The sequence below is a fragment of the Muscardinus avellanarius genome (genome assembly GCF_963383645.1).
Source record: "Muscardinus avellanarius genome assembly, chromosome: 10".
NCBI classification, from domain to species: Eukaryota; Metazoa; Chordata; class Mammalia; order Rodentia; family Gliridae; genus Muscardinus; species Muscardinus avellanarius.
Genome location: NC_137796.1, coordinates 6018037 through 6042941, shown reverse-complemented (window position 1 = coordinate 6042941; position 24905 = coordinate 6018037). Strand labels below are relative to the sequence as shown.

The following is a 24905-nucleotide window of genomic DNA, read 5'->3' as shown; positions in this document are numbered from 1 at the left end:
GGGTTTGCAAACTTGGCCCACAGAACAAACCTGGCCCTCCACTTGTCTTTGTAAATAAAGTTTTATTGAAACACAGCCACAGTCATTGGTATGTTATGCCTGGTTTTCATTGCTATAGCAGCGCAGTTGAATGGTTAGGGTAGAGACCATATGATCCACAAATCCTAAAGAATTTATTCTCTGCTCCTTCAGTGAAACGTTTGTTGGCCTTTGGTTTAGAGCCATAGTAGGTTCAAAGCCTGACTTCATTAATAACTAGCAGTGTGGCTTAGAAAACTTAGTTCTTGGGTACAGAGGCACATGCCCGTAATCTCAGTACTTGGGAAGCTGAGACAGGAGGATCACAGGTTTGAGGCCAACCTTAGCAACTTAACAAGACCCTCAGCATCTTAGCAAGACTCTGTTTTATAATCAAAAGTAAAATAGGGCTGAGTTGTAGGTCAGAGTTAGAATGGCCCTAGGTTCGACCCCCAGTATATCCTGTGTCTTTCTGTCTGTTTGTCTGTCTGTCTGTCTCTCTCTCTCTCTCTCTCTCTCTCTCTCTTGCACACACACACACACACACACACACACACACACACACACAGATTAGTTGTTCTCTGGGTCTCTCATCTCAGCTGTGAAGTGGGATCATAGCGGTCCCATGTCACAGTCATCATATGGAGTCGGTGGGCAGGTGTGTGGTGCAGAGGAGACCCCTGATGGAGTCACGGGTCACTCTGAACACGAGCTAACGTCATGGGTTAAGGGGCAGGTCCGTGTCCTCGGGAGCTCGGGACACAGAAAGAGCCGATGCAAGTACAGAGAGAGACCTCAAGATCAGGAGAACCCAAAGCGGGCACCCCGTTTCTCTCCTTCACCCCGTTTTCCCTGGCTGTGTTTTCCCATCAAGTAGCATGTGCTTTTGAAATGTGTGCTCTGCGGTCCCGCTGTCAGATAGCCCTGCGGCTGGAGCACGGACGGACCGAGGCCTCGGTGACATTGACGTGTGATTTGGAAGTAAAAACAGTAGGAACATTTAAGACCTCAGCAGCTCACTGCGGCCTGAGCTCCAAGCTCCCCCGCCTTGCGGACTTGGCCCTGTCCCGCCCACCAGAGCTGCTGGGCGGGGAGGGTGCACCTCCGCCCTCCCCAGCCCCGAGGCCCTCGGTGAAGGGGACGCTTCCTCTTTCAAGAAAATTGAACTCCATCACCATCCTGGCTCCATCGCAACGACTCAGGGGTCCTCCCCTCTCGAAGCTGAAGGCCCTGCGTTAGAGCAGCCCCGGCAAAGCACGCCTTCTTACAAACTTCCCTGCCGTGTGTGGCTCTTGGCCTTCAAGACAGGCATCGTACCCAAAAAAATGCCTTTGTTCCCCACAAAGCGTGTCCAGGAACACTCACAGCAGCCCTGTAAACAGACGCAGGGCTCAGAGCCAGGCTGAGGAGCGGGTGGCAGATGCATGCAGCATGGGACACACCCACCGGGCGCTGGAGGACAGAGGCAGCTGGTGCGGCCCTGATCTGCTGTGTCATTACACTTGCGGGTGAATGCGCAGAGAGGAGGCCCAGAGCGCGCACACTGAGTCTATAGCAGTCGATGCCAGAGCGCATGCAGCCGGCCCCAGGGCAGGCGGCCAGGAAGGGGCGCAGGGGCTCCCCACAGCCGCTGCTCACCGGCTTGGAAGAATAAATCAGTGGCACACGTGGGCGTTGTGAGCTTTTATACTTTATACATTTTACTGTCTACACATCTTTTTTTTTTTTTTTGAAAGGAAGGGACCAACAAGGAGAGAGAATCTAGAAATTCGGGAAGGTTGGGCAGCGGAGGCTGACTCCTGGCCTGTGTCCTGTCTCAAGCCCCTTCCTGGGCCTCCTTTGGAGTCAGCCTCATCTGACAACTTATTCCCAGGCCGGGGCCCATACACTGCCCGCCTTTTGCCCGGGTCGGGAATGCCCGGTGATTCCCTATGGGATCCAGCCCGGAGGTCGCCCCTGGGAAGCCCGCCCCAACGCTCCAGAGTTTCCTTCCTCCTCCTCCTGCCCTCTCCCTCCCACGTCTCGTGGACGATGCTGTCCTGTGTTGCCATCGCCTCATACCCCCCACCCCATAATGAAGCGCTCCCCGGCATACCCTGGCCATCCTGGGGCTCCCCGGCCTGTCGGGCAGGTTCGTGGTACGGTGCGTCAGGATGTGGCTTTGAGGTCAGCAGTCTCGGATTTTAAGCGGCCCTTCCTCTGGCCAGTTGGGACCTGGGCCCATTATTTAATGATCCCAAGCCTCCATTGTTTTCTCCGACTAAAGGGGCTCCTAAAAGTTCCTCTCTCCAGGGTCCTTGTGAGGAATCGGCAGGATGGTACCTACCAAGACCTGGCATTGGGGATATGCCCTCCTGCCCAGTGTTGTCCATGGAGATGCCTGTGGACCTGGTGGCTGTGAGCGGTGCTGACTTGGGAGGCACCCCGTCAACTGGTGTGTACCAGCAACGGTGCCCGCTGGTACACACGCCCGGTGCTGCCCCGGGAGTACCACATCTCCATCCCTCCCTAGCCTGCAGAGGGGCCTGGGTCGGAAGGGTCTGGATGTGGAAATATCAGTCCTTTGCTCTATTATTAAACTTCTTGAGCCATTTGACCATAAAAGGGGGCAGCTGCCATAGTGGGGCTTGTGATTAATGAGCCCAGGGTGCCTCCTCACCGCGTCCGCAGGCCCCGGGATGGCCCTGCCTGCTGTCAGGCTTGCCTGCTGAGCACCGGGCAGCAGGGAGCGGGCCTGGTAGGTCTGTCTGTCATCTTGATGGCCCTTCTCCGGCCCCCAAAGAGGGCTGGGCTGGGGGGGCTTGGCTGAGATGAGAGGAGGAGGAGAAGGAAGAGGGCCACCCAGTGCCCTGCAGACAGAGCTCCTGTGGCGTCCAGCGGGTCTGAGCCCAGGCACAGGCAGCCGATGTGTCTGCCGTGCCGTGTGTCACGCGTCGCTGGTTGCTCGCCCGCAGGCCCAGCAGGTGCCCAGCTGGAGCACTCTCCGTGTCTCGTCTTCTTGGCATAGCCCATGATTGACGGAGGGACTCCGCAAACCTTGGAGCCATTGGTTCTCATTGAGACTCGAAAACAATCGTCTCCGTACAGCGAGCTCCTGCTAAGCGCCTGCACCTCGCTGTGGTTGAACTCCCTGCTTGCAGGGGCGAATCCTCCGCCGTGTGCCCCTCCCCTCAGCCACACTGCAAAAGCTTCTGGGGGTAACTGGGGCGACAGTGTTGTCAAGTTACAAGTTATCCCTTCTTACAGTGCACTGTGCGGCCAGACTGTCCCATTCAGTCACTCTCCATAAACTTCTGAAGATAGATGCACATGTTTCTGCCTTTTTCTTAATCGAGAAGTAATTCACATAGCACAGATTTTTTTTTTTTTCTTTCTTTTGGTGGTGGTGGTACTAGGAATTGAACCCAGGGACATTCTACCTCCGAATTACACCCCCAGTCCTATTGTATTTTATTTTTTGTGGTACTAGAGATTGAACTCAGAGGCATTCTGCCTTTGAGTTATACCCCAGCCCTATTTCTTGTTTGTTTGTTTGTTTGTTTGTTTATTTATTTATTTATTTATTTATTTATTTGCAGTACTGAGGATTGAAGCCAGGGGCAGTCTACCTCTGAGTTATACCCCCAAGCCTATTTTTTGTTCTTTTCGTGTGTGTGTGTGTGTGTGTGTGTGTGTGTGTGTGTGTGTAACTGGGGATGGAACTCAGGGGCATTCTACCTCTAAGCTACACCCCCAGCCCTATTTTTTAATTCTTTATTTTGAAACAGGGTTTCACTGAGTTGAAAAGGCCTCAGTAGCTGAGGGTGTCTGCGAACCACGATCCTCCTAATCTCAGCCTCCCAAATGCTGGGATTACAAGTGTGAGCCACCACGCCCAGCTGTATTTTTTATTATTTATTTTGAAATAGGGTCTCACTCAGTTGCGGAGGGCCCCACTAAGTAGCTGATGCTGGCTGTGAACCTGAATCCTCCTGTCTCAGCCTCCCTAGTACTGGGATTACAAGTGTGCACCACCACACCTGGCTTTAATTTTCATTTTGAAGCAGGATCTTACTAGGGTGATGAGTCTCACTCTTGTTAAGGCCCTCAGTCCCCAAACCTTCGATCCTCCTGTCTCAGCCTCCTAAGTATCAGAATTACAGGTGTGCACTGCCACACCCTTCAGAATTCTCCATTTTTAACATGTCTAACCTAGGAAGACTCTCAGCCACCTAGCAAGATCCTGTTTCAAAACAAAAAATAAATAAAAGGGCTGGGAGCATAGCTCAGAGGTAGAATGTCCTTGGGTCCAATCCGCAGTACCATAAAAATAAATAGTCTGATTTGATTGTCTTTTCTGTAGTCACAAGTCTGTGCAGTTTTCCCCACTGTCTGACTTTAGAACATTTCTATCACCCTGAAAACAAACCCTGGGCCCTTAGCAAGCCATCCCTTCTCCACCGCTCCCCGGCCGCTGGCACCACCAGTCTATCGTCTGTCTCCATAGATTTGTTATTCTGGGCAGTTCCTATAAATGGATTCAGACAGTGTGTGTGGTCTTGTGTATCTAGTTTTTTTTCCCTTCCACTCAGCATCCTCTTTTCCATTTTCTTCTGTGTTGTATTTTCTTCTGTAGTGTATATCACAACTATCACAACTCCACTTTTTTTTTTTTTTTGAGTGGTAACACTCCGTGGTGTGGCTAGACTTTTTTTTTTTTCCTCCCAGTACTAGGAATTGAGCCCAGAGTCCTTCTACCACTAAGCTACATCCTCAGCCCTTTTATTTTCCATTGTGAGACAAGGTCTCACCATGTTAACCAGGCTGGCCTCAAACTTGCGATCCTCCTGTCTCATCCTCCCCAAGAAGCCGGGGTTATAGGGGTATGCCACCGTGGGCAGCGGTCCCGTGGTATTTACCCATATATTGATAGGATGGACCTCAGTTTCCCTGTCTGTGCTGTTGACAGCAGTAATAACAGCTACAGATGCTGGGGGTGGGGGTGAACTGTATCAGTCAAGGTGCCGGCTCCTGCCAAGCCCTCGGCACAGGGCAGGCGGCCCTGTGTGTTAGCAGGGGTACCTGGTGTCCTGCGTGGGTGCGGTGAAGGGGGCCCTAGGATAGCCGTGGCTCTTGTCATAGAGAAGGGTGCGCAGGTTCACCAGCAGGTGTATGGGGAACCTGAATGCAGCCCTGAGCAGATCTGGAGTACTGCTTTTGCCCTGGCAAGGCACCCTTGACATCACAGCCAGCCCCAGAGGATGCATCTATACCATTGTGTCTGTCATAGGCGACCCCAGGGCAGGCGAGCCGTGGGGACGGGAGGCAGAGTGTCTCTGGGCTGGGGCCTAGGGTTAGCAGGCTGTGACTGATGGGTGTGGGGTTCCTTTGAAGCCCTCTGAGACCTCGTGGAGGTGGTGACTGCAGCATGGTGAACGTGCTTAGTACCACTGAGCTGCGCCTTCTGAGTGCTGCTGGTTACTTTGATGCTGTGTGGATTTCGCTGGGATTCAGGAAGCACCGAGTCTCCCCACCCAGGCTCCTCCTGGTGTCACAGCCAGCGCGGCCATGTGGTGGCGCTGTTGTCCACTATCCAGGGTGCCCTGGGGGCTCCGCTGCCGCTGAGGGAGGCAGTGCTCCTGGGGGGGCCAGGCAAGGGGCAAGGGCCTCCTTGTGCGGGCAGAAGGGTGCCTGAGCAGCGCGGAGTGGGCTGGTGAGTCCTGGTGGGCGAGGTTTCTCTGGCCTCCCGGGATCCAGGCTGAGAGGGGCTTTGCGCACCTGCCTCCTTCCAGGGCCGGAGCCTCCCTCCCTTCCTCCCCCCAAGCACTGGGATTTGCGGGGCGTTGAATCTCCTGGGCTTCATGCTGGGGGCTGTAGACGTCATGATTCATCCTTGATTTTAGAGAAATCCCCATGGTAACCGGCAGCCGGGTTTGGGTGAGAGGGAGCTACTCCGCAATGAGGAGGAGGAGGAGGAGGAGGAGGAGGATGGGGGCCCAGGGTGGCGGTCACCCCATCCCCCCTCTGCCAGAGTAGGGAGCCCAGGGAGGTGCCCACTTGGGATGTCACCCCGAAGGCCTTCGGGGGTACAGTGGAGCTCTTGAGGCCCCTCTAGCCCCAACTTCCCTAGCTCAGATCCAGGTGTTAAAGGCACTCCCCCAGAAACAGAGGTCGAGGGGTATTCTCTTCCCAGCACACCCAAGACTCCCTCAAAAATTAGTTTACATTATTAGTCTTCAGAGCAGAAGGTCAAAGGTGCAGCTCGCTGACCTCCCGGCTCCGTGTAAAAGCAATGTCCCCAAGAGCCAAGACCCTGGCTGGTGGGTATCTGAGTCGCTGGCTTTGGGCACAGGCCACCAAGCATGCGCACTGACCAGCCGGTTGGAACTTGTCCTCCAGCAGCCCTGGGCCGAGCGCCTGGCCAAGGACTCGGCCCTCAGTGCTCGCCAGGGCTCTCGGTTCTCTTTAAATTCTCCCTAATGAGGGCAATTTGGCAACGGCGAGAAACACGCTCTTACCCTTTGTCCCAGTTAATTCCATTTCTGGGAATCTGGCCTAAGGAAATAATCCTAAATATAGGGTAGAAAGACGCGCCCCACAAGGGTGTTCACAGTGGACTTGTTTATAGTAGCTTGGAACCAAATGACCATGGAGTCCGCGGGGGCGGGGTCAAGAACAGCAGCGACCCCCCTGGTGGTCACTGGGATGGTGGCGCCGGAGGTCACCACTCGGCGCGTGTGCTGCCTGTGTGATGTCACACTGAGAAAAGGCGTTTCCGAACTAAATGGACCACGATTTGGGCTCTGTAAAAACAACTAAGGAATATCAGGATGGGAGGCTGAGGCAGGAAGATCGCAGGGTTGGGGCCCAGCTTCAGCAACTTAATGAAGACCTCAGGGATTTAGCGAGACCCTCTTTCAAAATAAAATAAGAAAATAGGGCCAGGGGTGTGGCTCAGAGGTAGAATGCCCCTGGGTTCAATCCCCAGTACCAAAAAAGAAAAGAGAAAGGAGAAAGACTGAAGGATTAGCCGGGCGTGGTGGCACACCCTTGTAATCCCAGCCTCCGGGAGGCTGAGACTGGAGGATAGTGAGGCCTTTCGTAACTCAGTTTCAAATAAAGAATAAAAAATAGGGCTGAGGGTGTAGGTCGGAGGTAGAATGTCTCTGGGTTCCATCCTCAGACCCACACACAAAAAAAGAAAGAATAAAAAATAGGGTTTGGCTGTAGGCCAAAGGCAGAATGCCCCTGGGTTCCATCCAGAAGAAAGGAAGGACAGAGATGCTCATAATATGATTTTATCTGAAAGATTCTATTCTGTTCCTAACTTTCCAAATTACCTTCGGGATTCACGCCTTGCGTTTTTTAGTCAGGTTCGAGTTGTAATTTGCATCCCTTCTGTGTGCAGGTAGATCTAGGAGTCCCTGGGAGGGAATCCCCTCAGCTCCGCCTCCCTCAGTCAGCCCTGCCCACCGTGGCTGCCGGCCAACTCCGCTCTCATCTTGATCCCCTGAGTCTCACCGATTTCGGGCTGTTGTATAAATGGAACCATACAGGGTAGAAAAGAACTTTAATCTGCTCCCGGCTCGCTTAGATAGACTTCCTGAGCCACACTTCCCAGCTTCCTTTGATGCAGAGAGAATTGAAATTTTCTTTTCAGCTCGCTGGCCACAACCCTGGGCGGGCCCCTCCTCCAGCCCTGTCCCCATGAACGGATTCCTGGGGATTATCAGTTACCTGTCACAGGCACCTGGGCTGGGCCGCACCCGAGCCGAGCATCTCACCACCCTGGCCGCACTGGTGATGCGCAGCGGGTTTTCTTAATAAATGTTTCATCCGAGAACAGTTTTGGATAAAGCGTCTCCCCATCGTTAATCCGCACAGTGGTGTGCTGCGTTTGAGAAGCCAGAAGTAGAACGCCCTGGGTTCCATCCCCAGTACCGCAAAAAAAAAAAAAAGTTTAATCTTTTTCACAATCATTCGATTTATTGAACCTTCACTGTTAAGGTATTGTACAAATTAGGTATTGACAAATTAGCTCTCTTTTAATACTCCCTATAATGATATTAAATCAGGTCCTACCATTGGCGGAGCAGGCCTCAGAGAGGTACATTAACTTGCCCAAGGACCCACGGGGTGTGGCTCAAATATTGGGTTCCTCGGTTCCAAAAACTGCTTTGGGCCAAATATTGCTTCAGATAGCAAGACGGCAGTAAATCTACTGGTTAAAAACAATGCGTACATATTTTTATCCAGCCTTTCCCCGAAAAGCCTTGTTTGCAACTTTTGATGCGGGCTGCTCTCAGGCATCCTGGTGGGGTCGTGAGAAAGCGGAGGGCCAAGGCTCCGTCCAGCACACAGCTGAGCACTGGCCCTGTGGCCTCCAGGAGCTGGGTGGCGGCAGCGCAGGGTCCCCCGGAGCCTCGGAGCCTCGTGGGGACAGAAGCCCGAGGCTGCGAGCGCTTGGCCTGGGTGATCCGATGGCTTCCCACGGCTGTGCATGCCCTGCTGCAAGGATTTGTGGGGGCTTCTTTTTTGGGGTGTGTGTGTGTGTGTGTGTGTGTGTGTGTGTGTGTGTTTCTGGGGATTGAACCTAGGTGCATTCTATCTCCAAGCTACAGCCTCAGCCTTTTATATTTTTTATTTTGAAATGGACTTGGTCTTTCTAAAGTTGCTGAGGCTGCCCAGAAGCCTGCGATCCTCCTGCCTCAGCCTCCCAAGTACCAGGAGCACTGGGTTATATGACCACATCTGGCTCGCAGCAGGCTTTCGAAGGCGAGAAGGGAGAGGGCAGGGCCGGCAGCGCCTCCTGGGACCCTGTGCAGCTCCCGTGGCCTCTTAAAGGAGGGATTTTCGTTTAATTTAAAAAGCTAATAGTAATGACGAAGGAAGTGCCTTTCAGGTGTGTGGTGGATCGTGACTACAGGAAATATACAGATGAAGGTTTTATTTCAGCCTGATGCTCACTCATCTGTTAAGATGTCAGCGCCCTAAGTATCAGGCCCGCTCAGGCCAAGGAACAGAGCGGGTGGCGGTCCTGCTCCCCCGGTGCTGAGCCACACGGGGAGCAGACACGCGGTGGCTTGGATGAGGGCTGGGAAGACAGCCCGGGAGCAGCCGAGCCGCGTTCTGCAGAGTCCCGAGGATGCAGCAGGGCAGGGGCTGGTGGGTGTTACGGGAGGGCACCCCGCATGCTGGCTCGTGGACAGCCTTCCTGGTCGGGACCCAGCAGCCGCCCAGATTGGTGGGCTGGGTGTACGCTCCTCCAGGAAGTCCCGTGAGGGGAGATGTGGAGAGGAGAGCAGGAGGTGCCAGGATGGGACGGGGCCTTTGGGGGATGAGCTGCAGGTTGAGTTACCGGTACCATCAGCCGACCAGCCTGGGGAATGTGGCATGAGTTTTGTACCGGAGCCACTGGGAGCCATCGAAGGATATTGAGCAGGGGAGGGAGAACTTGGGAGTTTTGCTGCCTTGGGACACGGCTTTAACACTGAAGCGGAGACTGTGTGTCTGTGAAGTAGGAGGACCAGGGCAGCCTGTGGCTGTCTGCAGAGGGGACATGGTGGTTTGTTGCTGTGGGGGTGGCAAGATTCCAGCTTAGTGGGCTCCGTGGATGCCGGGGGAGCGACCCTCAGTCCTCGTCCTCCACGTGCGCCCCCCCCCGGCCCCGTATGCCCTCAGCCCTGTGCCCTGAATGCTGGGTACATTTCCTCCACGCCCCTCCTCCCCGCTGGATGCTGCCAGCCAGGGAACCGGGGCGTCCGCGGTCCCATAGCGCCTTCATCCAGGTGGGGCCGTCTCTGTGCACGTGTGCTCTGCCCCTCTCCTAACCTGTGCTCATCTCTCTCTCTCTCTCTCTCTCTCTTTGCAGCCAACTGGATACATGGAAAACTCAGTCTCCTACAGCGCCATTGAAGACGTGCAGCTGCTGTCCTGGGAGAACGCCCCAAAGTACTGTTTACAGCTTACGATTCCTGGGGGAACTGTCTTGCTGCAGGTAGGCTCAGTAAACAGGAGCCAGCCGTTTCTGCTCCCTCGCTCCCCTGGGGAGGCAGCCACCCCTTGGGGCAAAGGTTGCTTAACTCCCAGTGTAAGAGCAGGGGGCCCCTAGAGCCCAGGAGGAGGGGTGCGCACCCGCTGGGCACCTTCCTGTGCCTGCCGCTGGGTGGGAGCTGTACCTGTGGCTTGGGTCTCTGAAGCCCGAGACATGAGCTTCATAATCTCCATTTTGCAAGATGAGGAAGCCGAGACCTGTGGGCCCGTGGTGAAGGCTGCGGGGAGCACAGGCGCAGCCGGCAGGGGCTGCCTTTGGCATTCTCTTACGTGGACGGGTCCCCTCCTTGCTCTTTTGACACTGACGGATGGGAGTGTGATTCTCTCTTCTCAGAAAAAAAAAAAAAAAATTACATTTTGTATGTGCTGGTTGGGACTTTCAGTTAGAAATGACACAAACCTTGTTCATGTTCTGGCCAAAGTCAGTGTGATGCCATAGCTATGAAAGACTGGGGAGTGCGCGAGGATTTCAGGCAGAGCTGGGTCCGGGTCCCAGGATGTCCTTCATGGCAGCCTCTCCCTCGGCCCCCTGGCCCTGCTTCTGCGTGTCGGCCTTGTCTTCCTGGGGCAGAAGAGATGAGCTGTCTACTGGCAGCCCTAAGAGCTTGCAGTCCTTCAAAGAGGGAGGTGACGGCCCTCACGCCTGGTGCTTTTATAGAGTCTCGTAGAAGGATCTGATTGGCTGTGCCAGGGTTTCATTCGCCCCTTGGGAATAGACTGTCTTGGATCCCTGCCTGCCCCTGGCCGAGGGCAGCTGTGTGCTCTGATCGGAGCCCTCCCCGGACCCTGCAGAGGACAGCTCTGGGCACAGGAGCAGGCAGGTCCCACTGGCCATCCCCGGTCCCAGGAGCCCCGGGCGGGTCCAAAGAGTTGCTCCCTAGACCCTTACTTCAACAGCTGCCACTAGATCGAGTCGCCGCGCTGGGGCTCGGCGGCACCCGTGTCTCTGAGGAAGACCAAGCGCCGTGGCGAGTGCGTAGCAGCTGGCCACCTCGTAGCAAAGCCTCTTCTTCACGGCCTTGTCTTGGCAGATGGCAGGCAGCACGCACGCCCAGGCTGGCGTCTCGCGAGTCGCTCACACTCCAGCCCCGCGGCCAACCGCGTCCCCCTGGCCAGCAGAGCGCCCACTCTGGCCTTCTTTCTTCCTCGTCCTCTCCCTCACTGCGGAGGCCAGCTCAGCTTTCCCAGTGGACCCCGCGCCACCGGCCTTCTCGCTCACCCGATGGCTGCGGCAGAGTCCACGCAGGGGCGGCCAGTGGCCCCCAGGGCTGGGGAGCCGGTGGGCAGAAACAAGGAGAGGGAGGGGCGCCAGCGCCCCTGCCCCGTGTCGCCTCCTCGCACCCAGGGTTCCCTCCTTGCAGCACTCTGTGGTCTCTGGGGAGGCAGAGCCATAAACAAATGATCACTGAAGTCATGCTAAAATCAAGGCATGTCCCAGAGGGCCGAGAGCCCAGGGGAGGGAGTGACTCACAGGCTGGAGGTGCCAGAGCTGGCTCCCCAGGGAGGCTGCGCTAGGGCCGGGTGTGGTGGGACGAGTAGGAGTGCGGCAGGGTGGTGGGGCGGGGGCCAGGGCACTGGTGCAGAGCGTGAATGTGGGGGCCGCCTGCAGCTAGAGGAAAGGACAGAGTTCAGGGCCCGTGGCTGTGTCCAGGTTCTGCAAGCCTTGTCGGATAACAGAGGAGGCCTCCGGGCAATAGGGGGCCATCGAAAGCACTTGAGGGGTAGAAGGGACACTAGACAGAGCCCTGTGGTTGCAGGGCACAGGATACTGATGTGTGAGTGGCAAGAGAGAGGCAAGGATTCTTGAAACAGTCAGAGGAGGGGGTCCTTCTCCTGGGCTCCGGGGTCTCTGCTCTGTCAGCAGAAAGGCCTCTGGCTTCTGAGCCTGGAAGGACAGACCTGACTCAGAATCTGAGACCAGAGCCTCAGTCGCCGGGAGCAGAGGGGCCACAGGGCCAGGAGGGACACAGGTCTCTGGCCAGTGCCCGGAGTGGCCCTTTAACCCGCCGTGGCCGCGGGCCTGCTGCGATGACTCGCCCGGCCCCTGCAGTGGGCAGTGCTCCGCGTCACGGCTCCCCCGGCGGCTGACAGCCAGCCAGGGCGGGCCTCTGGCTGCTCCCACGTCCCCCTCACTCCCTGCCCTGCTCGGGTGGACCGCACGCCAGAAGCAAGAGCGGAGAGCGGAGAGGAGGAGGCGAGGGAGAGAGGAGGAGCAGAGCCTTCCGCGGAGCCCGCAGCTCCCGGATCCAGAGCGGGACCCAGCCCCAGGGCGGGAAGCAGGCGGCCTCTACCGTCCCCGGGGAGCCAGGTGGGTGCAGCCTGCCCGGCTCTTGCCCGCACTGCCACGGGGCAGGGAGGTGGCCAGGGCGCTTCCCCTCCTCCCTCCGCCCACTGCTTCTGTGATTCACGGGTGCCGTGGAGATGTGCGTTCTGTAAATGTGTTCTCGGTTACTCTGGGGACGGGCTGCGGGTTTGCGTGGTTGGGGGAGGGCTGGGGGCACCTAGCTCCCCTGGGTGCTGTCGCCAAGGTGCCAGGCAGGACCTTCTCTAGTACTGGTCAGGTCTGCATGCTATGGATGGCAGATCAGTTAGTGTGTTGGGACCCAGAGCCGAGGCATCACCGGAAGCAGCCTCAGCAGCCCCGGGCACAGGTCTGGATGGTGGGGGGGGAGGTGCAGGAAGCGGCCAGGTGGGCTGTGGGCTCATCTGAGTGCCCCCGGGCAGCAGAGGACAGCGATGCTTTTAACTGTGCTGCCCACGCCATCCCCCAGGGTCTCTCGCACTCAGATTTAATGTATCCCACTGGCTCAAAAACTGCCCCTCTGCAGCCCGCTAGCCACATTCCACGGCTCGGGAGCCGCATGCAGCGAATGACCACCATACTGTTCATAAGAGCATTTCCCGGCGCCTGTGACCACAGTGACTCGGGAGACCGAGGCAGGAGGATGGTGGGTTCCGAGCCAGCCGGGGCAATTTAGTGAGATCCCGCCTCAAAATGGGAAATAAAAAGGGCTGGATGTATAGTCATGAGACACCGATAACATTTTTTTGTTTCAGTTTAAACTTCAACAAAAACAAAGGGCTCGGCGGTGTAGCTCAGAGGTAGAACCCTCCAGGGTTCAGTCCCCAGTAGAAACGTTCCCACGGTCTCTGAAAGTTCCGCAGGCAGAACTGGCCTTGAACACAGTTCATCTGCACCCCAGGCTCTGTGCGCCAGGCTCCTCTGGGCTGAAATAGCCCCCTAATGCAGGGTTCCTGCCCTGAGCAGGCCCCTCCTGTCCCCCAAGACAGCGGCTCTGCCTAGCGGGACTTCAGCGGCCTCCAGCGGTCCCCAAGAGGGCCAGCCCTGCCTCCGCCGCCTGCCTGGTCTGTCCGCCCTCAGTTCTCTGCATCTCGTCTGTCTGCAGTCCTCCGTTTCCCTAACGTTTTTCTCCATCCCTCTCCTCCTTTCTCCTCCCTTCTCTCCCTTTTCTCCTTTTCCTCTCTGCTTCCCTTGAAGTTGCTTTTTCTCTGGTGTTTTCCAATCTCTGTGTGTCACTGTCCGCCTGTGAGCATCTCTGCCCACCTCTCCCCTCCCTGTCTCCCATGCATCCCCTCCCAAAGCTCCTCCCCTGTTAGAATTTGCCCTGGCGCCCCGCGTGGGCCTCTGGGAGCTACCTTGGTAGAACAAGGAAGGCTGGGAAAGCGCTCCTCTCCAGCCCCACCACTAGCATCCGCCTGCAGGTCAGACCTGCAGAAGGCACCATCCTGTCCGGGTGGGCCCAGGGGCTGCGTTTCTGAGGCTCTGGCTACACCGTGAGCACCGCTGTCACCTGCTTTGAGAAACCCTGGCTGCAGAAAGGACCTGTTTTCTGCTTTCCTCCCTCGGTGGCTTTGCTGCCCGCATTCCACTGTGAGGAGGCCAGCTATCCTAGCACGGCAGCAGTATACCGGGCGCGACCTCGTGGCTCCTTGCTGGGGTAGGATTAAGGAGCAGGCCGTCTGCAGGGAACTGGGCATCCGTGAAAGATGCACGGCGCCCAGCGTGGCTCCAACAGGGTTTTCCATGAAAGAAGAGCTGGGACATTCTCTTCCCTGACACTGTTTGCCACTTTCTGGACCTGGCTCTTGTCATTCCAGAAAACCCTGCGGGGGGCTGGGCAGCTGTTTGCCCCAAACGCTGGCAGCAGGGCAGGGCACTGGGTGGGTTCCTTTCTTACTGGAAGCGGGAGGGAAAGACCTTTCCGGTCTGCTGGCCTGGGCTGTTTTTCCCCCAAAGCTGGCCGGGGAAGGGAACTTGGGAACAGTCACCGCGCTCCCTGGGCCGTTTCCCTCACCACTCCACACAATGCAACAATGAGAGCGAACTTGGCACCTTTCAAAGAGGAAATTAGCAGAATTTGCCTGGAACCCTGCCCTTTGGGTTTGAGGGATTTATCACCAGGAGCAGTCATAGGGCAGCCGAGCCGGCCGGGCGCTCCAGGACGGGGGTGGCTGGGCTCCCTGCCGCGTTCTGGTGGGCTCTTTTCCCAGTGACCCTCACGATACACCTGTGCCTGGCGCTCCCTCGGGGCTGGGTTGACCTGGCTCTGCTGCCAGCTGGGCAGTCTGGAGATGTTGTAGAGATACCCTCTCCCTGGGCCGAGGTGCAGTCGGGGCCACTTTACCTCACTCACTCACTCAGAAGCCACTGAGAGGTGACTTTACTGGTTCGTAGGACAAGCCTCTGTGGCCCACCCATGTTCCATCCTCTGTTTTTATGACTGGAACTAGGTGGCAGGTCCTTTCCTTCACCAGAGAGCAGCTGAACAGCTGGAAGTGAGGCTTCCAGTTCCCAGCCCAAGTCCTGGGCGTAGAGGAGCCAGGGACATTGCTCACAAGCTCCAGGGCTGGCAGGGGGGCAAACAGGCTGCAGGTCAGGTAGCCCAAGCGCCAGTTCAGGTCTGCCATGCAAGGCTGGTGTGACCCTCAACCTGGCCGTGGTTGTGTGACTAGCTGTGGGACCTTGGGCAGCAGGAAGAACCTCTCTGGGCCTCATTTTTTGTACCTATGAACTATTTGCCTCCGTGACTATTATAGGGGCCAGAGATGGTCTACGTAAAACACTTTGCACTGTGCTTGGTTGGAGTAGGTGCCCAGGAAAACACCACTGTGGTTACTTCTGGAGCCTTCACCAGATACAAGTTGAGAAGCTGGGCGTAGTGGCACACATCTGGAATCCCAATACTTGGGAGGCAGAAGAATCGCAGGTTTGAGACCAGCCTCAGCAACCTAGTGGGACCCTCTTTCAATATAAAAAATAAAAAGGTCTAGGGGTATAGCTCAGAGATAGAATATCCCTGGGTTCAATCCCTAGTAACCAAAAGAAACAAAAAATACAATTTGGAGAAGAGAGGGTATTGGGCTGAAGGATTTTTTTGGGGGGTTCTAATACACATAAAGTATTCTTTAGTGAACAGAGTAGGTACATTGATGCTCCATCTGTCCGTCCGTCCGTCCATCCGTCCCCCCAACTGCCTATCCCACATAACCATTCATCCATCTACCCCACCTACTCATATTCCCATCCACATATCCATCCAGCCACTCACCCACCCGCCCACCTGTCCATTCATCCACCCATCCATCCATCATGCATCTCTCTACTTAATCATTTATATACCTGTCCACCCACACATCGTACCCATTTTTCTGTCCATCCATCCCTCTGTATCCATCCATTTGATCACTCACTCATTCAATCCACCAGCCGTCTTTCATTTAACACACACTTCCCGGGGTTCACAGACTCAGTGGTTTGCAAATCAGACATGGCTGCTGACCTCCCTGGGCCCTCAGCCCAGGGGAAGGACAACCGGACAGGCGCTTACAGGGCAGTGCTAGCAGAGGCCTCCCCCTCGGGCTCTTCCTCTGCCCCTGACTCTTACTCTGGAGAAGTGGCATTTCGGGGTGGTGGCTGGGCTGAGAGGAGCTGGGCAGGCAGTGGGGAGAGGGTGAAGGCCAGGTGCTCCCGGTGGGACCTTCAGGCCGCGTGAGCAGCAGGTGAAGAGCGAGGCTGGCCAGGTTTTGCTGCAGTGACAAGCAGCCCCCAATTCCCCGGGGCTGACAACAGCTGATTCTCGCTCGCTCCTGCTGTATGTCCATCATGCATGGGGTACATGCCCCTTGGGACATTTTTACTCACCCTGGGGGTCTTGGGGTCAGACTCAGTAGGTCACTGGTTTTTAGAAGCTTCTAGCCACCTGCTCATGAGTGACAGGTCACTTCAGTGTCACAACAGTCCACGTCATTGGCCAGAGCAAGTCACCTGGCCATGCGTGTCTATACCATGTACCAGAAGGAAGAGAGCTGGAAATAGTACAGGAGTTCTGGCCTCAGTTTCCACATCAGAAAAATGGGCCCAGAGGCAAGGAGAGGTTGGGTCTGGGTCCTTATCCCAAAGCCGCCTGCAGTTGCATTGTGTGTGTGTGTGTGTGTGTGTGTGTGTGTGTGTGTGTGTGTGTGAGTGATAGAACTGTGGGCATTTCTGGAGCTCAGAAGTCCAGTGCAAGTCCCGCAGGCTAATGTCCACGTGCAGGGAGGGCGGGCTCCTCCTGGAGCCTTGGGGAAAGCCTGCTTCCCAGCCTCTCCCTAGTTGCCGGTGGCTGCCACATTCCTTGGCTCACGACCTCTGCCTCTGACCCTCGCCCTCCCCTTCCTAAGGACCCTTGTGACCCATCAGGCCACCCGCATGATCCAGAACAGTCTCCCCATCTCGAGAGCCTTAGCTTAGCCACACCTTCCAAGTCCTCCGTTACAGGGATGCTGGTGTACACCTCTTGGGGGTCCCACACCGTATCCCTCCCCTCTTTGGCCGCCGTGGAGCCCATGAGCATGGGGATGGCTGCGGAATGTGCTGGAACCACTCGTGCGGGCTTGACTGCTTAGGGGAGCAGTGGTGCACAGCTCTTCCAAGCCGTGGCGCGGGCCCGTCCCCTCGCGGGACTCAGCCAGGGTGAGGTTTTTCATACCATGGGGATTGGCCCACGCAGGGGTCAGGGCTTTTTTTTTTTTTCCCCCTGGGGAGCCCATTGCTCAACATTCACGGGCGCAGTGCTGCTGCGGCCGCTGTTGGCCTTGGTGGCCAGGTTTACGGAGTGCTTACACAAGTAAGCACTTCCCATGGGTCATCTTGTGTCTGGGGTCTCTGTGTAGCTCTGCCTGAGCCAAGGATGTAGATTGCCGTCCTAACAGACAGAAACTGTCATGGGAGCAGAGCACTGGGGTGGTGCTGATGGGGGGGCTGCTTCTCCTCTGCGGCGCACCCCGCCCCTGGCAAGTGTCGTGGGGCAACTTGCCCCAGCGTTGGGACCTGAACCCTTGTCTATGGGAGGCCCAGCCGGCGCAGGAGTGGCTGTAAACACCAAGGGCTGACGTCCAGCTCCTGCAGTGTATGGGGCAGTTTCTCAAGCTTAGCGTGCCTCCGGTGGCTGGTATGGCTGTCCTGGGATTGAAACGAGTCTCTGAGCTCACTCCCGAGAGCCTGATTCTCCCCCAAGCCAGGCTGCGTGCATCTGAATGCGCTTGGGGTAAGATCTCGGGGGTCTCCATTTTCCCCTGTGTGACCTGGGCCGTCACGGAGCCAGCGGCCTTGGAGGCTATCACGGGTACCGTGGAGAGCATCAGAAAGCCGGGGCCACATGCCTGGTGGTCCCAGTCAAAGGTAGGCCCCAGTCACCTCCAGCCATACCCCTGCCTGCTCATGATCCCAGAAGAGCCAGCGAAATCAGCCCCTGGTGCCGCGGTGTCTGCTCAGAAGAGCACCCTGTCACTGCTGTTTTGGTTCTGCGCACGAGAGAGCTCAGCAACCTCGGGAAGCCCGCCCCGGGGCGCAGGCAGAGGCCACCGCACAGCGCAGCGTGTGAGGGCCGTGGGCGTCCTAGACGCTCCAGGCCGGTGACGGACCTTCTCTTCTTGTCGTTCCAGGCTGCCAACAGCTACCTGCGGGACCAGTGGTTCCATTCTCTTCAGTGGAAGGTGAGTCGACCCTGGCTCAGGCTCCGACCAGAGCCCGCCTGTGACGCAGGGGGTGGGGGTGGGGCACTGCGGCCTGGGGGGCTCAGCAGGGGGACCTCTGCCCTCCTCCTGCCCCCAGGCACTTGGCTCAGAGCCCTGCAGCTGTTCCTCTGCTTGTGTCAGGGCTCCGGAACCCAGAGGTGTTGCCTGTAGCTTGTAAATGTATCCAGGTGGAAAACCCGAGCCCGCTCCTTCTGTCTGCCCCTCCTTTCGGGTACCCGGCTCTGGCCGGCCTTCGGATGGTTCGGAGCTTTCATAAAGAGAAACGAGCCTTCCGCTGGTGATTTTCAAGACCAGAGCCAGCTCAGCCGAGCAGGGCGCTCCGGGCCGCCCTAGGACTGAGTTCTGTGGGGCTCAGGTGGGGACGCTGGCGTTTGGAAGGGGCGTGCGGCCTGCCCAGGGAGCATCTGTGCCCCCTGTCCCCCACCTTGTCGAGCTGTGGCTGGATTGGCAGGTGTGTGTCGTGAGCTGTCATCTGCGTTAAGCTGGATGTCCTGGGGGCCATCAGTGCCCGAGGGGACACCTGGAGCCCCGCTTGTGTCCCTCCGGGGCTTTTGCCACAGCCCAGCCGAGTCTGTGGGGCCCGGTCTCAGAAGCTGAACAAGAGTGCCAAGCTGGGAATGAGTGCATTTATTGAGCGCCTGCGGTGTGCCAGGAACTGCTGAGGCTCAGCGCTGCCCCTTTCCTTCCTGCCACAGCCTGGGCAAGCCGCTCTCTCCCGGTGCTCCCATCTTGTGTTTGGGAAGGCTGAGGCTCGGGCTGGAGGCGGGGCTCCTGTAGCCAGGGAGGCTGAGAACTCTGTTCTCACGGGTGTCTAGACGTAGTCATGTTGGGCGGCGCCGGGATGGTGTCTGTGAATCGAGGTGGCACACGCCTGCCCCACAGAGCCGGCAGGGGCTCCTGAAAGCTCAGTGCACTCAGGGAAGACAGCTCTGAATCCCAGCCTCCGTGCGCCCCGGCGGCAGGTGGTCAGGACCTGCCAGGGGCTGCTGTCTCTTAGTGTGGGGTACGGTGGGGATGTCCTTAGAGCACACCTGGCAAGTTGGGAAAAGCACCTCTTTCCAAGGGTGTCTGATCACTGTCGATAGAGAAGCCGGTCTCTAGTGATGTTCCACAGGGCTCTGCACTGTCTTGCCTCTGCTAGCGCTTTCTTTAGCAGTGGCTGCCGGGCATGGCTAGGTGATGTTTACAAACTTTGTGAATGTTAGGCCAAGATGAGGCCACAGAAAATGGAATTTCCGGAGACCTTGGCTAGAAAGGCAATTTTGAAGTTCGTGTGTGCCGGGCGTGGTGGCACACGCTTGTAATCCCAGCCTTCAGAGGGCTGAGACAGGAGGATTTTGGTTTGTGGACAGCCTCAGCTCCTTAGCAAGGCCATTTGCAACTCAGTGAGACCCTGTTTCAGAAATAAAAAAAAAACTAGGCAGGCGTGGTGGTGCACGCACACTTGTAATCCCAGCATTTGGGAGTCTGAGACAGGAGGATCGTGGTTCACAGACAGCCCCAGCTACTTAATAAGGTACCTTGCAACTCAGTGAGACCCTGTTTCAAAATAAAGAATAAAATTTAGGGCTGAGGGTGTAGCTCAGAGGTATAATGCCCCTGGGTTCCATCAACAGTACTGCAAAAAAAAAAAAATTTATGTGTGAAACAGTCATATCAAGGGTTGCTCGTGATGTTCAGACCTTCAATTAAGCACCAAGGCTGGGCACCCTGGGGTTTCTAGCAGTTTTCCAGAAAAAGACTTGGATGCCTGTACCCAGTTATGGCACATTCGGTTTGTTGATGGTTGGTCAATTTAATCAATTGATTTTCTTAGCATCCTGGAAAGGGAAGCCAAAGGTGTCAAAGGGGCAAAGGCCTAGCAGTGCGAGGCCCCTTTTCCTAGCTTGGGCTTGGGTTTAAAGCTTGCCCAGCCCCGTCATTTAGGTACATCGCCACCAGGTGGCAGCGCTTTCTCAGTGTTGGGAACTTGGCTCTTGGCCGCCTAGTTTGGGTGAGAGCTCTGTTTGCCTTTAAAAATGGCGAAGAAGCATTGGGCGTTGGGGAGGTACTGCCCGCCCAGCGACAGGAGCTGACAGACTTGGATTCAGGATGTGGTCCTGTGAGGTAGCCCCTCCACACTGGCAGCCAGCCACTTGGGGGCTTGCCTTTAGTTTGCTTCTTTATTATTTAAATCATTCCTTTCTCTAAACGTGGAAAAATTCAGTAGAACACCAGAATCAGGGGCATGTTGAAATCCAACCACCTCACCTTAAATTTTGAAGTTTTCTGTGTGTGTGTGTGTGTGTGTGTGTGTGTGTGTGTGCGCGCGTGCGCACGCACATGTGTATGTTACTGGGGATTGAATCCAAGGATGTTCTGCCTCTGAGCTACATCCCAACCCTGCTTTTTAAAATTTTTAGTTACTTAATTTATTTTTTTGTGGTGCTGGGGACTGAACCCAGGGGCATTCCACCTCTGAGCTACACCCCCAGCCCTATTCTTTATTCTTTATTTTGAAACAGGCTCTCGCTAACTTGCAGAGCGCCTAACTAAGTAGCTGCGGCTGGCCGTGAACCAGGATCCTCCTATCCCAGCCTCTCAAGTACTGGGATTACAAGCGTGCCCACCATGCCTGGCTTTAATTTTTATTTTGAAACACACTAGGTTGACGAGAGTCTCACTACTTGGCTGAGGCTATCTTTGAACCTGAGATCCTCCTGTCTCAGCCTCCCAAGTACTGGGATTACACGTGTGCGCCACCACGCCCGACACAATTTTGAAGTTGTCTAAATGTCGTGTTGTCATTTATCTGGCAGGGATGTGCAGCCGTGGCCGCTCTCACCTGCAGCACACCCTTCTGCTCCTGAAGCACGTGGCTTCTTGGGCACCACATCCCCGCTGTGTTTTGGCCTGGCCGAGCTGGCCTCTCTGGACATTCCCCCCGGGTACCATCTCCCCAGGGGGGGCCAGAAATGGGTCTTAAAAAACTTAGCCATTAAAATACTGTGAGGCCCTCTAAGGTGGATCCCAGCCAACAGAACCTTCCGGGTCAGTGTTCCATTTCAGACGAGGCAGGCCATGGGGGGACCTGTCTGTAAAGCCCCTTAGGGAGACAGTAGGAAAGACAGGGCTGGGAAAGCGGTTATGAATCAGCCTCGGGGCGGCTTGGGGAATGAGAGGGGGTATAGACAAAATGCCCCGGTAGTCAAATTGCCCAGCCCGATTCCACTGCCACGCCACCGTGGCCGTCACAGCCCCTTCCCACGGCCATGTCCTGTCTCCTCTCCCTAGATGGGTGCTGTAGTGATGTGCTTTTACAGAGGAGGAGATTCCAGTGCAGTGTCTGCAGCCCCTGCCCAGGGTCCTCTCCCTGGGCCTCTGGGCGTTGGGATGGGTCACTCTGGGCGGACGGGGCAGGAATCGGAATCCGCCAGAGCAGAGCCCAGTCCCTGGGCTCCTGGGTTGGGGGGGGTGGGGGTAGGCCGGCCCTGTTTGGCTTGGTGGTTCGGCCCCTGAGGCCATTTCCCAGGGGTATGCAAGCACAAACACTGGCGCTGGGCTAATGAGGCCTGTGTCTGACTCAGAGGTGCGCCTCCTGCTCCTGCCTTGGCCCTGAGCCGGGTCCTGTGGAGACAGGCCCGTCCAGGTGTCTGAGGCAGTGGGGACACAGGCCCGTCCATGTGTGTGAGGCCCAGGGTGTGTGGCACGCTCACAAAGCCCTGGGGGAACTGGCTATTCCTGTGCCCAGTTCCAAGGTGAGAGGCCCAGGTGTGACACCTGGGAGCACAGGCGTGAGGAGACGCCCCGGGATGGCGGATGGCGGAGCGGGGGCCGAGGGCACCTGCTCCCCACAGCGGGGGCTCTTGCTGCCTCTGCCTTGTTCTTCCCTGCAGAGCTCTGCAGCCACTGCACAGAAGTCTCAGAATCCAAGATAGTTTCATCCCCGGGGAAGCGGGGTCACTAAGAGCAGCCCCAGGGGCCCGGCGCCAGAGCTAGAGCACAGGATCAGGCCGAGAGCATGACTGGGGGTGGCCTCTTGCTTGGCCTGGCTGGAGCAACGCGCTTGGCTGTGGGGAAGCCCCAGCCTCTGTGGCTGCCCCCTCCCCAGCGGGCCTTCCCAACCCCCTCTGTGCCTCTGTGTAGCAAAGGAGGGGAAGGCAGGCAGGAGGCGGGAGGACGTGAAGGCGACCTCCATACAGCCAGCCATGTCGCTGTGGGGGCTCAGGGCTCTTGTCCGTGCAGTGGGGTAGTAGCAGCACCTCCCGTGCTGATCAGCATGTGGGCCCAGGGTCCTGTGTGTGAAGCAGAAGAGGGGAGTCTTGCAGGAGCCCGCGTTCCCCCAGGCTGCTTTAGGCCCTATCCGCTGTCGGCCATATTTCAGGCCCCTAGGCACCGAGATGGGAGGGGGCCGTGCTCAGGAGGGCTCTGCCCGGTGCTGGCGTGGAGCGTCGCCCAGCTTCACCGAGTGTCCCTGACACCACATTGGCTCCCTGGAACCTCCTAACAGTGTGCAAGGTCTTCATTCTACAGGCAAGGGGCGCTGAGAGTCCCAGGGCCCAAGAACATGACGGTGGCCGGCTGGCTCCTTTGGGCTTTGTCTCACTGAGCACTTGCAGGGCTTTGGGGACCAGCCCTTGGCATGCTCGGGGACCCCACCGAGAAGCAGCCTCTGTCAGGGCCTCTGCACAAGGCCAGAGCAGGGCCTGGGGTCTCTGCTCCCGTCTGGCCGTGTCTTCAGCAGAGCAGGAGCCTTATCCAGGCAGGCACAAGGGCCCGCCCCATGCCAGGCTTCCCAGGGAGCCAGGGCGGGACGAGGGCCCCGGGCTGGTGCACCTGCCTCACGACCCTTGCCAGGGCAGAGCGAGAGTCCCAGGGGAGAGGGGCTTGGGGCAGGACCCTCGGTGGACACCGCAGCCCGTAGTTCTTCCTTTTGCCCGGGCCACCTCCCTGTCCCTTCCTGGGCACTGGAGCCTCTCTGGGGAGGAGCCACTGCAGATCCCTTTCCCAGCTTGGTCCAGCCCAGGCTGGTCCCCGATTGCCTCAGCTGTGACCCCAGCAAAGGTGGTCATCGCACCAGAGATGAGCACTTCTCCCATACTGAGCCATGTCCCCACCACGCCTACGTCCTGTCCTAGAATCCTCGCCACCCCAGGGCCTGCTCCTCCCATGGCCACGCTCTACAGATGGGGAAACTGAGGCTGGGGGGGCATCACATGGCTCAAAGTCACAGCTCTTTAGTGACTGGGCTGGCTTTGAACGCCGGTCCAGCTGAGTCCAGAGCTGGAGCCTCAGACACGGGGAGCTGCCTCCCAGCACACGGCCCCGGCGGTCCTCACCGCGCGGCCACCTCTGTCCTCGCGTGCTCAGAGCCGGGTGTCTCCCACACCAGCCTTGTGTTGTTCCAAGAGTCTCGCGGACGTCACTGTGAGGATTCTGTGATTGGCCTCTGACCTGGCAAGCCCGTTCTCACGGGGGAGGCCAGGGTCCCTTGTCCCGTCCTGCTGCTTGGCTCACGTCGTAACTCCCAGGCCCTCAAAGGTCACACTCGGGACTGAGCCCCAGCGCCCCAGCCCGGGCTTCGCCGGCCCTGGCCCTGGCTGCCTGTGCGGCCCAGCGCTCAGCTGTGTGGCTTCTGGCTGTGGCCCAGGATTTTCCTGTGTTGAGGGGAGACTACGCTGACCTCTCTTTGAGGCAGAAGCTCCCTGAGGACCGTGTGAGGTGGCCGTGTGGGCTGCACAGGACTCCGCTGCTCCCTGCTCTTTGGGTCATGCCTGGGCTTCCCCATGAGACGATCCGGCCATGACTGTCTTCTGTCTAAGCCCTCACTTCCTTTGAATTACTTCTTTAGATTTCCAGAACATTGGTCACTGGAAAGGGGCAGGGAGCAGGGGGCGGGGGAGGTTTGGTGGCTGTCGCCACAGTTTTTCTCTGAAGAATAATTACCCGCCTCGCTTCGTGGTGGGGGGCGCTCCTGGCCTGACAGCACAGGTTCCAGTCCTGTCTCTACTGCCTACCGGCTGTGTGCACCTGAATCCCTTCCCTCCCAAATAAAATGGAGTTCCTGATGAGGGTAAACATGAGTTCATAGTCATAAAAAATTCACAACAGCAAGCGCCGGGCGTGGTGGCACACGCTTGTAATCCCTGCGCTTGGGAGGCGGAGACAGGAGGATCGCGCAGGTTCTAAGCCAGCCGCACTGGCTTAAAAGACCCTGTTTCCAAAAATAAAGAAGTATAAAATAGGTCTGGGAATATAGCTCAGAAGTAGAAGGCCTTCCAGGAACCCCAGTATCACCAAAATAATAATAATAATAATTCAGAATAGCACCTGCTGAATGCTAAGCACGCAACAAATGCTGATTCTTATTCTCTGCTGATGGACAAGGACCCTAGAAGTCGGGGCTCTTGAGGAAGGGCGGTACAGGAGCAGCACACGGAACCACTCGTCCCCTATCAAGCCCGTGGCAGGCATCACCAATCGATGGCAGAACTCTTCTCAACACAGTCCTGACCAACTGGCACAGTTGGCAGAGAGAGTCGAAGTGTCCTCGCACCCGCCTGGGTACCCTCCTCAGCCTGCCTCCGGTGCTGTGGGCTCTGGCCTGCGCCTCTTTAGGGCATCCTGGCAGGAGGCTTCCCAGCAGACCCTCTGGCCCTGTGTCTTCTTCAGGGACCGTGTTGGGGTGCTCCTGGTATCCTGCACTCTGAGAAGGCAGGAGGGTGGGAGCTGGCCTCCATGGTTAAGGGCCCATACTCAGGCCTGTCCTATCCAGGTTGGGAAGGAAGGAATCCCATCCAGATTAGTTTCTGGCGCTCAAGTCAGTGAGGGCTTCGTGA

At 57.1% G+C, this 24905-nt stretch overlaps 1 protein-coding gene across 1 annotated transcript in view; it reads left to right on the top strand.

Annotated features, from left to right (window-relative positions):
• The window catches only part of CMIP (c-Maf inducing protein), a gene marked incomplete at both ends in the record, with an annotated part of 197925 nt that overhangs the window by 109138 nt on the left and 63882 nt on the right, over positions 1–24905 (top strand). Inside the window, 2 exons of the mRNA XM_080702910.1 lie at positions 9869–9994; positions 17995–18045. Of these exons, the coding sequence (XP_080559036.1) occupies positions 9869–9994; positions 17995–18045 (177 nt within the window). The remainder of the gene's footprint in view (positions 1–9868; positions 9995–17994; positions 18046–24905) is intronic.